This window comes from Panulirus ornatus, chromosome 57, assembly GCF_036320965.1.
Source record: "Panulirus ornatus isolate Po-2019 chromosome 57, ASM3632096v1, whole genome shotgun sequence".
NCBI lineage: Eukaryota > Metazoa > Arthropoda > Malacostraca > Decapoda > Palinuridae > Panulirus > Panulirus ornatus.
The window spans coordinates 31,962,529-31,980,687 of record NC_092280.1 but is presented as its reverse complement, the minus strand read 5'-3'; the positions used below and the strand labels follow the sequence as shown (position 1 = coordinate 31,980,687).

The window sequence follows — 18,159 nt, the reverse complement described above, 5'->3', positions numbered from 1 at the left end:
ATCAAGTAAGTTATGAAAGGGTAAGAGAGATGTATTGTATTTATTTATCATACTCTGTCGCTGTCTCCCACGTTAGCAAGGTAGTGCAGGGAAACAGACGAAAGAATGGCCCAACCCACCCACATACACATGTATATACATACATGTCTACACACACACACATATACATACCTATATACATGTGCATGTGTATGTGGGTGGGTTGGATGGTCCATTCTCTGTCTGCCCCCCAGCACCACCCCAATGATGTGGGAGACAGTGATTAAGTATAATAAACATAAATAAGTAAATCATATTTTGCGACAAAGCAAAATAAATAAATAAATAATATATATATTATTGTTAGGGAGGTGAATGCAAGAGTTTTGGAAAGAGGGGCAAGTATGAAGTCTGTTGGGGATGAGAGAGCTTGGGAAGTGAGTCAGTTGTTGTTCGCTGATGATACAGCGCTGGTGGCTGATTCATGTGAGAAACTGCAGAAGCTGGTGACTGAGTTTGGTAAAGTGTGTGAAAGAGGAAAGTTAAGAGTAAATGTGAATAAGAGCAAGGTTATTAGGTACAGTAGGGTTGAGGGTAAAGTCAATTGGGAGGTGAGTTTGAATGGAGAAAAACTGGAGGAAGTGAAGTGTTTTAGATATCTGGGAGTGGATCTGGCAGCGGATGGAACCATGGAAGCGGAAGTGGATCATAGGGTGGGGGAGGGGGCGAAAATTCTGGGAGCCTTGAAGAATGTGTGGAAGTCGAGAACATTATCTCGGAAAGCAAAAATGGGTATGTTTGAAGGAATAGTGGTTCCAACAATGTTGTATGGTTGCGAGGCGTGGGCTATGGATAGAGTTGTGTGCAGGAGGATGGATGTGCTGGAAATGAGATGTTTGAGGACAATGTGTGGTGTGAGGTGGTTTGATCGAGTAAGTAACGTAAGGGTAAGAGAGATGTGTGGAAATAAAAAGAGCGTGGTTGAGAGAGCAGAAGAGGGTGTTTTGAAATGGTTTGGGCACATGGAGAGAATGAGTGAGGAAAGATTGACCAAGAGGATATATGTGTCGGAGGTGGAGGGAACGAGGAGAAGAGGGAGACCAAATTGGAGGTGGAAAGATGAAGTGAAAAAGATTTTGTGTGATCGGGGCCTGAACATGCAGGAGGGTGAAAGGAGGGCAAGGAATAGAGTGAATTGGAGCGATGTGGTATACCGGGGTTGACGTGCTGTCAGTGGATTGAATCAAGGCATGTGAAGCGTCTGGGGTAAACCATGGAAAGCTGTGTAGGTATGTATATTTGCGTGTGTGGACGTATGTATATACATGTGTATGGGGGTGGGTTGGGCCATTTCTTTTGTCTGTTTCCTTGCGCTACCTCGCAAACGCGGGAGACCGGCAAAAAAAAAATATATATATATATATATATATATATATATATATATATATATATATATATATATATATATATATATATTCCCTGGGGATAGGGGAGAAAGGATACTTCCCACGTATTCCCTGCGTGTCGTAGAAGGCGACTAAAAGGGAAGGGAGCGGGGGGCTGGAAATCCTCACCTCTCGTTTTTTTTTTTTTTTTCCAAAAGAAGGAACGGAGGAGGGGTCCAGGTGAGGATATTCCCTCAAAGGCCCAGTCCTCTGTTCTTAATGCTACCTCGCTATCGCGGGAAATAGCGAATAGTATGAAAAAAAAAAAAAAATATATATATATATATATATATATATATATATATATATATATATATATATATTTTATCCCTGGGGATAGGGGATTAAGAATACTTCCCACGTATTCCCTGCGTGTCGTAGAAGGCGACTAAAATGGGAGGGAGCGGGGGGCTGGAGATCCTCCCCTCTCGGTTTTTTTTTGATTTTCCTAAAGAAGGAACAGAGAATTGGGCAGGGTGAGGGTGTTCCCTCAAAGGCCCAGTCCTCTGTTCTTGGCGCTACCTCGCTAATGCGGGAAATGGCGAATAGTTTGAGAGAGAGAGAGAGAATATATATATATATATATATATATATATATATATATTATCCCTGGGGATAGGGGAGAAAGAATACTTCCCACGTATTCCCTGCGTGTCGTAGAAGGCGACTAAAAGGGGAGGGAGCGGGGGGCTGGAAATCCTCCCCTCTCACTTTTTTTTTTTAATTTTCCAAAAGAGGGAACAGAGAAGGGGCCCAGGTGAGGATATTCCCTCAAGGGCCCAGTCCTCTGTTCTCAACGCTACCTCGCTAATGCGGGAAATGGCAAATAGTATGAAAGAAAAAGAATATATATATATATATATATATATATATATATATATATATATATATAAAAGGTATATATATATATATATTTTTTTTTTTGCTTTGTCGCTGTCTCCCACGTTTGCGAGGTAGCGCAAGGAAACAGACGAAAGAAATGGCCCAACCCACCCCCATACACATGTATATACATACGTCCTCACACGCAAATATACATACCTACGCAGCTTTCCATGGTTTACCCCAGACGCTTCACATGCCCTGATTCAATCCACTGACAGCACGTCAACCCCGGTATACCACATCGATCCAATTCACTCTATTCCTTGCCCTCCTTTCACCCTCCTGCATGTTCAGGCCCCGATGACACAAAATCTTTTTCACTCCATCTTTCCACCTCCAATTTGGTCTCCCACTTCTCCTCGTTCCCTCCACCTCCGACAAATATATCCTCTTGGTCAATCTTTCCTCACTCATTCTCTCCATGTGCCCAAACCATTTCAAAACACCCTCTTCTGCTCTCTCGACCACGCTCTTTTTATTTCCACACATCTCTCTTACCCTTACGTTACTTACTCGATCAAACCACCTCACACCACACATTGTCCTCAAACATCTCATTTCCAGCACATCCATCCTCCTGCGCACAACTCTATCCATAGCCCACGCCTCGCAACCATACAACATTGTTGGAACCACTATTCCTTCAAACATACCCATTTTTGCTTTCCGAGATAATGTTCTCGACTTCCACACATTCTTCAAGGCTCCCAGAATTTTCGCCCCCTCCCCCACCCTATGATCCACTTCCGCTTCCATGGTTCCATCCGCTGCCAAATCCACTCCCAGATATCTAAAACACTTCACTTCCTCTAGTTTTTCTCCATTCAAACTTACCTCCCAATTGACTTGACCCTCAACCCTACTGTACCTAATAACCTTGCTCTTATTCACATTTACTCTCAGCTTTCTTATTTCACACACTTTACCAAACTCAGTCACCAGCTTCTGCAGTTTCTCACATGAATCAGCCACCAGCGCTGTATCATCAGCAAACAACAAATGACTCACTTCCCAAGCTTTCTCATCCACAACAGACTGCACACTTGCCCCTCTTTCCAAAACTCTTGCATTCACCTCCCTAACAACCCCATCCATAAACAAATTAAACAACCATGGAAACATCACACACCCTAGCCGCAAACCTACATTCAACCACCACTCACTCACTTACATACGTATACTTATGTATATCTCTCATTTTAAACCAGGTATTCCCAATCACCAGTCCTTTTTCAGCACATAAATCAAGCTCTTCACCATTACCATATACAACACTGAACACCCCATGCACACCAATCATTCCCTCAACTGCCACATTACTCATCTTTGCATTCAAATCACCCATCACTATAACCCAGTCTCGTGCATCAAAACTACTAACACACTCACTCAGCTACTCCCAAAACACTTGCCTCTCATGAGTCAAAGGTGCAGGGAACAAGGAGAAGTGGGAGACTAAAATTGGAGGTGAAAGGATGGAGTGAAAAAGATTTTGAGCGACCGGGGGCTGAACATACAGGAGCGTGAAAGGCATGCAAGGAATAGAGTGAATTGGAACAATGTGGAATACCGGGGTCGACATGCTGTCACTGGATTGAACCAGGGCATGTGAAGCATCTGGGGTAAACCATGGAAAGGTCTGTGAGGCCTAGATGTGGAAAGGGAGCTGTGGTTTCAGGGCATTACACATGACAGCTATAGACTGAGTGTAAACAAATGTGGCCTTTTTGTCTTTTTTTGGTGCTATCTTGCATGCGCATTGGGGGAGGTGGGGTGACATTTCATGTGTGGTGTGGTGGCGACAGTAATGGATGAAGGCAGCAAGTATGAATATGTACATGTGTATATATGTGCATGTCTGTGTATGTATATGTATGTATACATTGAAATGTATAGGTATGTATATGTCTGTGTGTGTGTGTGTGTGTGGGCATGTATGTATATACATGTGTATGTGGGTGGGTTGGGCCATTCTTTCGTGTTTCCTAGCACTACCTCACTAATGCGGGAGACAGCAACTAAGTATAATAAATGAATATATAATAGTATATATGTATATGTCTGTGTATGTATATGTATGTATATGTTGAAATGTATATGTATGTACATGTGTATGTGGGTGGTTGGGCCACTTTTGGTCTGTTTCCTTGCACTATGTCGCTGACAAATCTCAAGTGATATGAAAAGCACCCTCCCAACCATTTCCTGAGCTACACCTTATACATACTACATATCATTTCTCACCCAAAAATATACATTTTCCACCCTAACCTTCCTGTGTCTTTAGCAAGTGTAACAGATAAAGTCATGAAGACATTTCTGTTGAAATACATATCGAAACCATTCATGCCCGGTTATGGACATAATTCAAATATGTTATCACACCTGGGACCTCATACCTATGTATCACTCTTTTTTCTACTCTGTCACCTTAACCATCCATCTAAATCATCTCTAACACATTGTTGCCTTGGACTTTCCTTCTCCACAACTCTTTCAAATTCTCTCACATGACATCTTTAATCTCCTTTTTCTAATGCTGCATGGCACATAGGCAACCATAACAATCATTCTAAAGCTATCACACTTGAATTTACTTTAATAATCATGAGTAGACAAACTTTCAATCAAACATCTTTTCAAACCACTAATATTCAACAACATTCCCACATCTTTTATATAATAAACTCCTGTGGTGTAGCAGTTAGTGTTCCTAACCATGAAGCATTCATGGGCCACCCAAAGTCAAGCGCATAGGTTTGAATCCTGGTTACGGCAGTCAGACCACAGGCAACCCAGCTATTCATCCACCCCTAAGGGTTGGTCGATAAAATGGGTACTTGGCTCAGGCACGGGTGTGATTATTTCCCCAAGGTTGTTTAACCTGTTTATGGATGGGGCGATTAGGGAAGTGAATGCAAGAGTTCTGAAGAGAGGGCCAAGTATGCAGTCTGTTGGGGATGAGAGGGCCTGGGAAGTGAGCCAGTTGTTGTTCACTGATGATACAGCTCTGGTGGCTGATTCAAGTGAGAAAATGCAGAAGCTAGAGACTGAGTTTGGAAAAGTGTGTGAAAGGAGAAAGTTGAGAGTAAATGTGAATAAGAGCAAGGTTATTTGGCTCACTAGGATTGAAGGACAATTTAATTGGGATGTAAGTTTAAATGGAGAAAAATTGGAGGGAGTGAAGTGTTTTATATATCTGGGAGTGGACTTAGCAGTGAATGGAACCATGGAAGTGGAAGTGAGTCATAGGGTGGGGGACAGAATAAGAGTAGTCCACCTGTGAGTGAGGCAGAAAAAAAAAAAGATTCTTGGGTCAAAAGAGTACAACTTGACAACCAATGAAGTGCTGGCTCACTATGCCGCTGTCACTAACCCTTTCAATGTTCAGACCAGCAGTACTGGTAATATACCTCCCTGGTCATTGGCTGCCTACCAAATACTACCTACACATCAGCAAAGCTCATGGATATAATCTTATTAACATCCTTATCTCAGATATCATGATTACGAAGATTATCAATACATATCATTCCTTGAGAGATACCAAGATGCACATCTTTGTTAGCACATCCTTCCATTTGCTAACTAACTTTCCATATCTCTGAAGCCCATTCCGTAAACTCCCATCAAGGGGGGTGACCATGGCATAAGGGTCTCCACTTATTCATTTATTTCCATCTGTAACTACCTTGGACTTTCTCTTTGTTAAAAATTCCTCAATCCATTTTCCTATTTCCCTTATAATATTTAGTTTCACTTTTTTTTTTTAGTAGAACTCCATAATTTACTCTGCCATCCATATTATTTTTTTTTTTATTATACTTTGTCGCTGTCTCCCGCGTTTGCGAGGTAGCGCAAGGAAACAGATGAAAGAAATGGCCCAACCCCCCCCATACACATGTATATACATACGTCCACGCACGCAAATATACATACCTACACAGCTTTCCATGGTTTACCCCAGACGCTTCACATGCCTTGATTCAATCCACTGACAGCACGTCAACCCCGGTATACCACATCGCTCCAATTCACTCTATTCCTTGCCCTCCTTTCACCCTCCTGCATGTTCAGGCCCCGATCACACAAAATCTTTTTCACTTCATCTTTCCACCTCCAATTTGGTCTCCCTCTTCTCCTCGTTCCCTCCACCTCCGACACATATATCCTCTTGGTCAATCTTTCCTCACTCATTCTCTCCATGTGCCCAAACCACTTCAAAACACCCTCTTCTGCTCTCTCAACCATGCTCTTTTTATTTCCACACATCTGTCTTACCCTTACATTACTTACTCGATCAAACCACCTAACACCACACACTGTCCTCAAACATCTCATTTCCAGCACATCCATCCTCCTGCGCACAACTCTATCCATAGCCCACGCCTCGCAACCATACAACATTGTTGGAACCACTATTCCTTCAAACATACCCATTTTTGCTTTCCGAGATAATGTTCTCAACTTCCACACATTCTTCAAGGCCCCCAGAATTTTCGCCCCCTCCCCCACCCTATGATCCACTTCCGCTTCCATGGTTCCATCCGCTGCCAGATCCACTCCCAGATATCTAAAACACTTCACTTCCTCCAGTTTTTCTCCATTCAAACTCACCTCCTAATTGACTTGACCCTCAACCCTACTGTACCTAATAACCTTGCTCTTATTCACATTTACTCTTAACTTTCTTCTTCCACACACTTTACCAAACTCAGTCACCAGCTTCTGCAGTTTCTCACATGAATCAGCCACCAGCGCTGTATCATCAGCGAACAACAACTGACTCACTTCCCAAGCTCTCTCATCCCCAACAGACTTCATACTTGCCCCTCTTTCCAAAACTCTTGCATTTACCTCCCTAACAACCCCATCCATAAACAAATTAAACAACCATGGAGACATCACACACCCCTGCCGCAAACCTACATTCACTGAGAACCAATCACTTTCTTCTCTTCCTACACGTACACATGCCTTACATCCTCGATAAAAACTTTTCACTGCTTCTAACAACTTTCCTCCCACACCATATATTTTGCAAAATCTAGAGCCAACAGTGTGGGAAGGTGACAAGTCCAGAGTGGAAAGGTGCAATAATGGTTAAGGAGGGTTTAGTTGCCCTCTGCATTAGTGAGCAGAAAAGACCTGGAGGGCCCAAATCTGCTACTGATAATTTCAAACAAAGATACTATGCAACTAAATCTCTCGAGAAAAACTTTATTACTTACTACACCACTGGTGCGAGTGTCAATCTCTTCCACACCTGACTCAGTAGTGTAATTCCCATCCACAGCAACTACAGCCACCTGATAAGTTTGTTCAGCTTCTAAACCTTGCAGCACAATGAAGTCTTCATACAGTTCTGGCTTGGTTTCCTGGAACATGCTCTCCCCATACAACCTGCAACAATGATAGGTCATGTGTGCAATTATTAAGGAACCATTGCTAACATATCTATTATCAATACTGAAGTATTTTAAGACCAAAAAATTTTAATAACAATCCTGGTGTGGAGCATGAATCAAAGTTGTATGGGATGGGGATCAATATCGATGGTGTGGGGGGAAGATCAAGGTATGTGTGGGATATGGACCAAGGGGATGAGGAGGGTGAGGAGCAAGAGATGGAGTCAAGCATGAATAATGAGTTGTGGATCAAAAGGATGGTATGAGAAGTGGATTTAAAGAGGAGGTAGGGTGTGTGCATCATGAGTGGCGTTGTGGGATGTGGATCGAGAGTGTGGGGTGTGAATCAAGAGATAGCGTGCGGTGTGAATCAAAAGGGGAGGTGTGGGAAGTGAATCGAGAAAGGATGGGTGAGGTGGGGTCCAAAAAGGTTTAGTGAGAAGTGGACTGAAAGGTGAGGTAGGGTATATGGATCAAGAGTTGGAGTGTGGGGTTTGAATCATGAAAGGAAATGTGGAATGGGGATAAAAAAAAAAAGGGAGTATGGGGTGTGAATCAAGAAAGGAGGTGTGGGATGCTATTCATGAGGTAAAATGGCATGTGAATCAAAAAAAGGAGGTTTGGGATGCTATCCATGAGGAAGAAAGGGGTATGAATCAAGAAAAGAGATGTAAAATGATATTCACGAGGTAGAATGGGGTGAAAGTCTAAAGAAGTATTAGTGTAGGGTGTGGATTAAGAGAGGTGGTATGAGATGTGGATCAAAAGAGGGTGTGACTCAGGAAAATATGAAAAGGGTGTGGATAAAACTCAGATAGGGGTTTAAATCAAGAGAAGTTTTACAGAGTATTGATCAAAATGGGAGATGTAGGATGTGCATCATAAAATGGAGTCTAGGCTATGAAAAATGACAACTGGTGTGGGGTTTGGATCAGGAAAGGTGTGTGTTGTAAAGTAAGACCTGGTGTGGGTTATGGAACAAGAAAAATGAGGTGTGAATGAAGCAAAGAGGTGTTGGGTTGCAAATCATATAATGATATGGGGTGTAGATCAAGCTAAAAGATGGAAAGTATGAATCAAGAGATATGTGTGTAGTGTTGATCACATCAGGTGTGTGATGCAGATCATGAGAGGAGTTGTAAGGTGTGGATCAAGATGTGGAGTGGGGTAAGAATCACAAGAAGGTTGGGGTGATGGTTCAAGAGAGGTGGTGTGAGGAACTAATTCAAAAGAGGAGATGGGAAGTGTGGATCAAGAGCAATGATGTAGGGCATGGATCATATCAGCTGGTATGGGATGTGGATCTAGAGAGGTAGAAGAGTGTTGAACAAGAAAGCTGCTGTGGGTTTTGAATCAAAAGAGCTGGTGTGAGATGCAGACCAAGACTGGGAGTGTGGGGTGTGGTTTAAGAGAGGCTGTGCCAGCCTGCCACAGATGGTGGTGCTCAGAAAGGTTAGCAACTAAATATACAGTTTGCTAGCTGTCCTGTTAGTCTGAATGTTCATTTTCTAACCTGTCTAAGCTTTCCTGTTCTCCATGTCTTAATATTATTTCAATGCTATTGTCATTACCATTATCATACTTAAATGCTGTTTCCTGCAACAGCAAGGTAGCACAAGGAAACAGATGAAGAATGGCCCAACCACTCATAAACACATATATATACATAAACGCCCATACACACACATATACATACATATACATATCAACATATACATACGCAGACACATACATATATACTATATATCTATCTATTATACTTAGTCGCTGTCTCCCGCGTTAGCGAGGTAGCGCAAGGAAACAGATGAAAGAATGGCCCAACCCACTCACATACACATGTATATACAAACACATCCACTCACACACATATACATACCTATATATTTCAACGTACACATATATATGGATACACAGACGTATACATATATACACATGTACATAATTCATACTTGCTGCCTTTATTCATTCCCGTCACCACCCCAACAGACATGAAATGACACCCTCATCCCCCCCCACGCGCACAAGGTAGCACTAGGAAAAGACAACAGACCACATTCGTTCACACTCAGTCTCCAGCAGTCATGTATAATGCACCAAAACCACAGCTCCCTTTCCACAACCAGGCCCCACAAAACTTTCCACGCTTCACATGCCCTGAATCAATCCACTGATAGCATGTTGACCCCAGTAGAGCCACATCGTTCCAATTCACTCTACTCCTTGCACACCTTTCACCCTCCTGCATGTTCAGGCCCCAATCGCTCAAATTCTTTTTCACTCCATCTTTCCACCTCCAATTTGGTCTCCCACTTCTCCTCGTTCCCTCCACCTCTGACACACATATCCTCTTTGTCAATCTTTCCTCACTCATTCTCTCCATGTAACCAAACCATTTCAACACACCCTCTTCTGCTCTCTCAACCACACTCTTTTTATTTCCACACATCTCTCTCACCCTTCATTACTTAATCAAACCACCTCACACCACATATTGTCCTCAAACATCTCATTTCCAACACATCCACTTACCTCAGCACAACCCTATCTATAGCCTATGCCTCCCAACCATATAACATTGTTGGAACCACTATTTCTTCAAACATACCCATTTTTGCTTTCCAAGATAATGTTCTCGCCTTCCACACATTCTTCAACGCTCCCAGAACTTTCACCCCTCCCCCACCGTGACTTACTTCCATGGTTCCATCCGCTGCCAAATTCACTCCCAGGTATCTAAAACACTTCATTTCCTCCAGTTTTTCTACATTCAAACTTACCTCCCAACTGACTTGTCCCTCAACCCTACTGAACCTAATAGCCTTGCTCTTATTCAAATTTACTCTCAGCTTTCTTTTTTCGCATACTTTACCAAACTCAGTCACCAGCTTCTGCAGTTTCTCACCCGAATCAGCCACCAGCGCTGTATCATCAGCAAACAACAACTGACTCACTTCTCAAGCCCTCTCAGCCACAACAGACTGCATACTTGACCCTCTCTCCAAAACTCTTGCATTCACCTCCCTAACAACCCCATCCATAAACAAATTAAACAACCATGGAGACATCATACATCCCTGCCACAAACCGACATTAACTGGGAACCAATTACTTTCCTCTCTTCCTCCTTGTAAACATGCCTTACATCCTTGGTAAAAACTTTTCACTGCTTCTAGCAACTTGCCTCCCACATGATATACACTTAATACCTTCCACAGAGCATCTCTACCAACTTTATCATATGCCTTCTCCAGATCCATAAATGCTACATACAAATACGTTTGTTTTTCCAAGTATTTCTCATATACATTCTTCAAAGTAAACACCTGATCCACACATCCTCTACCACTTCTGAAACCACGCTGCTCTTCCCCAATCTGATGCTCTGTACATGTACATGTATATATTCGTACTTGCTGCCTTCATCTATTCCCATCACTAACCCGCCACACAAGGAATAGCCCTCCCCCAGCGACATAGTGAGAAAAAAAAAAAAAAAAAAAGGGCCACACTTGCTCACACTTAATCTCCAGCTGTTATGTGTAATGCACTCAAACTACAGCTCCCTTTTGACAGCCAGGTATACCCCAGACACTTCACATGCCCTGGTTCAGTCCATTGACAGCACGTCAACCCTGGTATACCACATTGTTCAAATTCACTCTATTCCTTGCAAGCTTCTTACCCTCCTGTATGTTTAGGCCCTGATCGCTCAAAATCTTTTTCACCCCATCCTTCCACCTCCAATTTGGAGTCCCGCTTCTCCTCCAGTTTTTCTCCATTCAAACTTACCTCCCAGTTAACTTGTCCCTCAACCCTTCTGAACCTAACAACCTCGCTCTTATTCACATTTACTCTCAACCTTCTTCTTTCGCACACTTTACCAAACTCAGACACCAACACCTGCAGTTTCTCACGTGAATCAGTCACCAGTGCTGTATCATCAGTGAACAACAACTGACTCACTTCCCAGGCCCCCTCATCCACAAAAGACTGCATACTTGCCCCTCTCTCCAAAATTCTTGCACTAACCTTCCTAAGCACCCCATCCACAAACAAATCAAACAACCATGGGGACATCATGCACCTCTGCCGCAAACCAACATTCACTGGGAACCAATCACTCTCCTCTCTTCCTACTCATAAACATGCCTTACATCCTTGGTGAAAGTTTTCCATTGCTTCTAGCAACTTACCTCCCGCACCATATACCCTTAAAACCTTCCACAAAGCATCAACTCTATCATATACCTTTTCCAAATCCATAACTGCTACATACAAATCAACCTGTTTTTCCATGTATTTCTCACAGACAATTTTCAAAGCAAACACCTGATCCACACATCCTCTACCACTTCTGAAACCACACTGCGTTTCCCCAATCTGATGCTCTGTACATGCCTTTACCCTCTCAATCAATACTCTCCCATATAATTTCCCAAGAATACTCAACAAACTTATGCTTCTGTAATTTGAACACTCACCTTTATCCCCTGTGCTTTTGTACAATGGCACTATGCATGCATTCTGCCAATCCTCAGGCACTTCATGATCCATACATACATTGAATATCCTTACCAACCAATCAACAGCACAGTCACCCCCTTTTTTTAATAAATTCCACTGCAATATCATCCAAACCTGTCACCTAGCCAGCTTTCATCTTCTGCAAAGCTTTCACTACCTCCTCTCTTTACCAAATCATTCTCCCTGACCCTCTCACTTCACACACCACCCCAACCAAAACACCCTATATCTGCCAATCTACCATCAAGCACATTCAACAAACCTTCAAAATACTCGCTCCATCTCCTCCTCACTTTTTATACTCTTGAATGAAAATATTGTCACCAATATTCACCAATATATATCGTATTCTGTTATAAAACTGTTTTTACCAACTGTGTGAAAACTTCGTCCAGAATTTTTATCAAAATGGGGCCCATGGTACTGGCTGAAAATTAAACCCCACTTTTACTACATAAACATGTATTTGCTTATACTTTATGAGAGCAATCCCAGGTAGAAGGAAGGAAGACCGATACTACTATAAAAAGAAATGGTCTTTTCTTTTCTTTCATACTATTCGCCATTTCCCGCATTAGCGAGGTAGCATCAAGAACAGAGGACTGGGCCTCTGAGGGAATATCCTCACCTGGCCCCCTTCTCTGTTCCTTCTTTTGGAAAAAAAAAAAAAAATGAGAGGGGAGGATTTCCAGCCCCCACTGGAAATGGTAGCACCATAAATATTGTTCCACATAATTTGCTATTTCTAAAGCTGTAGTCATTAGATCATTTTTTTTTCATGAATGTTCATACAGTACTTACTTTTCCATACTTGTCAAGTGTTTCACCTTGCGGATGGATCATAACCATTTTTAAAGGCTAAAGGATGGAATAAAACAGCCTCATTCAACTACAAAACATTGAATTAACAGATTCTGCCTATCTATCCAATCTTAAAACATTCCATGAACCTCAAATATATTCCTACCCATGATACTTACTTGTACTTAACAAAGAAATGCGAACCAGGGTTGCTGTCGGTGTTGGGGATCCAGGTGATCTTGATAGCAGGTGCTCCTGTTTTGGTGCTGATATGTTGCCAGATGAATGATGGCTTTCCTGGTGGTGTAGCTTCAGAGATTCTCGTCACTTGCTCAACATAGAAAGTGGACCCTAAACCCATCTAAAGAAATACATCTATGCATCATCAACTGACAAATGAGGACTTGTCATCATGTCTACTAAAGTACTGCTATTTTTAATGCTTTTAAAAAAGTATACATTTTAACCCTATCCAATAAATTTTCCTATTCAATAAATTTTCCTTTAGCAAAGTTCTATGATCATCTATGTATGTATCTACTAAATACACATTTTAAGAATAAGCATTTTACTATTAATTTCTAAATGCTTGATCTGAATTCTGATGCTGTATTTCAATTTACACTCAATCATATCATGAAAATACACAATTTTCTATTTAAAATAATCATTTTAAATGTTTTGAACAACTCTAGAATTAATGCTACAGCAAATCTTTTTAACTGAATCTCAGAATATTTTTGATAATATTCTCATTGACCTTACCTTCATTTATACTGAACAGTGAACATTAGACTTTGCCCTTATAATACATATAGTGACCTTCACCTATAATGAACAATGAACATTTGACTTTGCCCTTGTAGCTAAATATATAGTAACTTTCACCCATAATGAACACTGAACATTTGACCTTGCCTGATAGCCATGTACATAGAAAACTGCATATACAGTTAACTGCACCACAAAGTTTCCTCCTATTCCCCTCATTATTAGTTACGTATTCCTTTACTTTAAAATAAATGTTACTTTTCACTATTTTCTATTTTGATCACCCAGCAACCTTCAATCTAAGCTGGTGGCAGATTCAAGTTAGAAACTGCATAGTTTGGTTTCCAAGTCTGGGAGAGGGTGTGAATGGAAAATGCTGAGAGTAAACATGAAGAAATGCAAGACTATTAGGTTTAGCAGCGCAGAGATAGGTTATACGGGATGAGAGTTTAAATGGAGAAAACTTGGAGGAAGTGAAGATTTTTGGATACCTGGGCAAGGACACAGTGGCAAATGAAACCATCTGAGCTGAAGTGAACCATATGATTGATAAGGGAGCACAGTCTTAGGAAAGAAAGGTCACTCTCTCAGAGGGCAAAGAGAGGCATAGTAGTTCTGACAGTGTTGTGTAGATATGAGGCATGATCTATATAAATAAGAAGGTAAAAAATAAGGTGAATGTTGTGAAAATCAAATGTTTGAGGACAATATGAGGTGTGTCATGCCAAAAATAATCACTTGTTCATCTCTATAAACCTCTGACTTTATAATCTCTCTCTTAGGCAGCATGCATGGGTCCTGTATGCTTTGAACTTTTCTAAACCTTCAATAAACAAGCCCATAAACTTCCTTCACTTCTTCATGAGTAACAGTACACAATATTCCTGCAACAGCTTCGCTTAATTTTCTGTGTACCTCTGCTTGCATCTCCCCAATTCTATGCTCTGCTCCATCACTTTTTATGCAATATGCCTATTGATAAGCTGCTGAAACTGCTATTTCTAACTTTCCTGCCCAATCCTGTCACATTCTTTTCCTCTTAATTAAACAGCAGCCAATATTGCTCCTTCTGCACTTCCCTACCTCATATCTGTATTTATCACACATAATCAGTGTTTCCCGCATCAGTGAGGTAGCGCCAGGAAACAGACAAAGAATGGCCCATCCACCCCGCTGAAGGGGGGAGCTATTTCCTGTGTGGCGGGGTAGCGAAAGGAATGGATGAAGTCAAGCAAGTATGAATGTGTACATGTGTATATATGTATATGTCTGTGTGTGTGTATATGTATGTATATATTGATATGTATATGTATGTATATGTGCATATATGGGCATTAATGTATCTATATACATGTGCATATGAGTGGATGGGCCATTCTGTCTGTTTCCTGGCGCTATCTTGCTGATGCACGAAACAGCAATTAAGTATAATAATGACAATAATAATAACAAGTAGTGAAGTGAGAGGGAGATGGAGTGAGTATTTTGAAGGTTTGTTGAATGTGTTTTATGATAGTGGCAGATATAGGGTGTTCTGATTGAGGTGGTGTGCAAAGTGAGAGGGTAAGGGAGAATTATTTGGTAAACAGAGAAGAGGTAGTGAAAGCTTTGCGGAAGATGAAAGCCGGCAAGGCGGCAGATTTGGATGGTATTGCTGTGGAATTTACTAAAAAAGGGGGAGACTATATTGTTGACTGGTTGGTGAGGATATTCAATGTATGCATGGTTCACGGTGAAGTGCCTGAGGATTGGCGGAATGCATGCATAGTGCCATTGTACAAAGGTAAAGGGTATAAATGTGAGTGTTCAATTTACAAAGGTATAAGTTTGTTGGGTATTCCTGGGAAATTATTTTTTTTTTTTTTTATTATACTTTGTCGCTGTCTCCCGCGTTTGCGAGGTAGCGCAAGGAAACAGACGAAAGAAATGGCCCAACCCCCCCCATACACATGTATATACATACGTCCACACACGCAAATATACATACCTACACAGCTTTCCATGGTTTACCCCAGACGCTTCACATGCCTTGATTCAATCCACTGACAGCACGTCAACCCCGGTATACCACATCGCTCCAATTCACTCTATTCCTTGCCCTCCTTTCACCCTCCTGCATGTTCAGGCCCCGATCACACAAAATCTTTTTCACTCCATCTTTCCACCTCCAATTTGGTCTCCCTCTTCTCCTCGTTCCCTCCACCTCCGACACATATATCCTCTTGGTCAATCTTTCCTCACTCATTCTCTCCATGTGCCCAAACCACTTCAAAACACCCTCTTCTGCTCTCTCAACCACGCTCTTTTTATTTCCACACATCTATCTTACCCTTACGTTACTCACTCGATCAAACCACCTCACACCACACATTGTCCTCAAACATCTCATTTCCAGCACATCCATCCTCCTGCGCACAACTCTATCCATAGCCCACGCCTCGCAACCATACAACATTGTTGGAACCACTATTCCTTCAAACATACCCATTTTTGCTTTCCGAGATAATGTTCTCGACTTCCACACATTCTTCAAGGCCCCCAGAATTTTCGCCCCCTCCCCCACCCTATGATCCACTTCCGCTTCCATGGTTCCATCCGCTGCCAGATCCACTCCCAGATATCTAAAACACTTCACTTCCTCCAGTTTTTCTCCATTCAAACTCACCTCCCAATTGACTTGACCCTCAACCCTACTGTACCTAATAACCTTGCTCTTATTCACATTTACTCTTAACTTTCTTCTTCTACACACTTTACCAAACTCAGTCACCAGCTTCTGCAGTTTCTCACATGAATCAGCCACCAGCGCTGTATCATCAGCGAACAACAACTGACACACTTCCCAAGCTCTCTCATCCCCAACAGACTTCATACTTGCCCCTCTTTCCAAAACTCTTGCATTTACCTCCCTAACAACCCCATCAATAAACAAATTAAACAACCATGGAGACATCACACACCCCTGCCGCAAACCTACATTCACTGAGAACCAATCACTTTCCTCTCTTCCTACACGTACACATGCCTTACATCCTCGATAAAAACTTTTCACTGCTTCTAACAACTTTCCTCCCACACCATATATTCTTAATACCTTCCACAGAGCATCTCTATCAACTCTATCATATGCCTTCTCCAGATCCATAAATGCTACATACAAATCCATTTGCTTTTCTAAGCATTTCTCACATACATTCTTCAAAGCAAACACCTGATCCACACATCCTCTACCACTTCTGAAACCACACTGCTCTTCCCCAATCTGATGCTCTGTACATGCCTTCACCCTCTCAATCAATACCCTCCCATATAATTTACCAGGAATACTCAACAAACTTATACCTCTGTAATTTGAGCACTCACTCTTATCCCCTTTGCCTTTGTACAATGGCACTATGCATGCATTCCGCCAATCCTCAGGCACCTCACCATGAGTCATACATACATTAAATAACCTTACCAACCAGTCAACAATACAGTCACCCCCTTTTTTAATAAATTCCACTGCAATACCATCCAAACCTGCTGCCTTGCCAGCTTTCATCTTCCGCAAAGCTTTTACTACCTCTTCTCTGTTTACCAAATCATTTTCCCTAACCCTCTCACTTTGCACACCACCTCGACCAAAACACCCTATATCTGCCACTCTATCATCAAACACATTCAACAAACCTTCAAAATACTCACTCCATCTCCTTCTCACATCACCACTACTTGTTATCACCTCCCCATTTGCGCCCTTCACTGAAGTTCCCATTTGCTCCCTTGTCTTACGCACTTTATTTACCTCCTTCCAGAACATCTTTTTATTCTCCCTAAAATTTACTGATACTCTCTCACCCCAACTCTCATTTGCCCTTTTTTTCACCTCTTGCACCTTTCTCTTGACCTCCTGTCTCTTTCTTTAATACATCTCCCACTCAATTGCATTTTTTCCCTGCAAAAATTGTCCAAATGCCTCTCTCTTCTCTTTCACTAATACTCTTACTTCTTCATCCCACCACTCACTACCCTTTCTAATCAACCCATCTCCCACTCTTCTCATGCCACAAGCATCTTTTGCGCAATCCATCACTGATTCCCTAAATACATCCCATTCCTCCCCCACTCCCCTTACTTCCATTGTTCTCACCTTTTTCCATTCTGTACTCAGTCTCTCCTGGTACTTCCTCACACAAGTCTCCTACCCAAGCTCACTTACTCTCACCACCCTCTTCACCCCAACATTCACTCTTCTTTTCTGAAAACCCATACAAATCTTCACCTTAGCCTCCACAAGATAATGATCAGACATCCCTCCAGTTGCACCTCTCAGCACATTAACATCCAAAAGTCTCTCTTTCACG

At 41.9% G+C, this 18,159-nt stretch overlaps 1 protein-coding gene across 1 annotated transcript in view; it reads right to left on the bottom strand.

Moving 5' to 3' along the window:
• The window catches only part of Nrg (Neuroglian), a 206,214-nt gene that overhangs the window by 35,219 nt on the left and 152,836 nt on the right, over window positions 1-18,159 (bottom strand). Inside the window, exons 17-18 of the mRNA XM_071695113.1 lie at window positions 13,222-13,403; window positions 7,541-7,712 (exon numbers count right to left, since the gene is read on the bottom strand). Coding sequence (XP_071551214.1) covers window positions 7,541-7,712; window positions 13,222-13,403 — 354 coding nt within the window. The remainder of the gene's footprint in view (window positions 1-7,540; window positions 7,713-13,221; window positions 13,404-18,159) is intronic.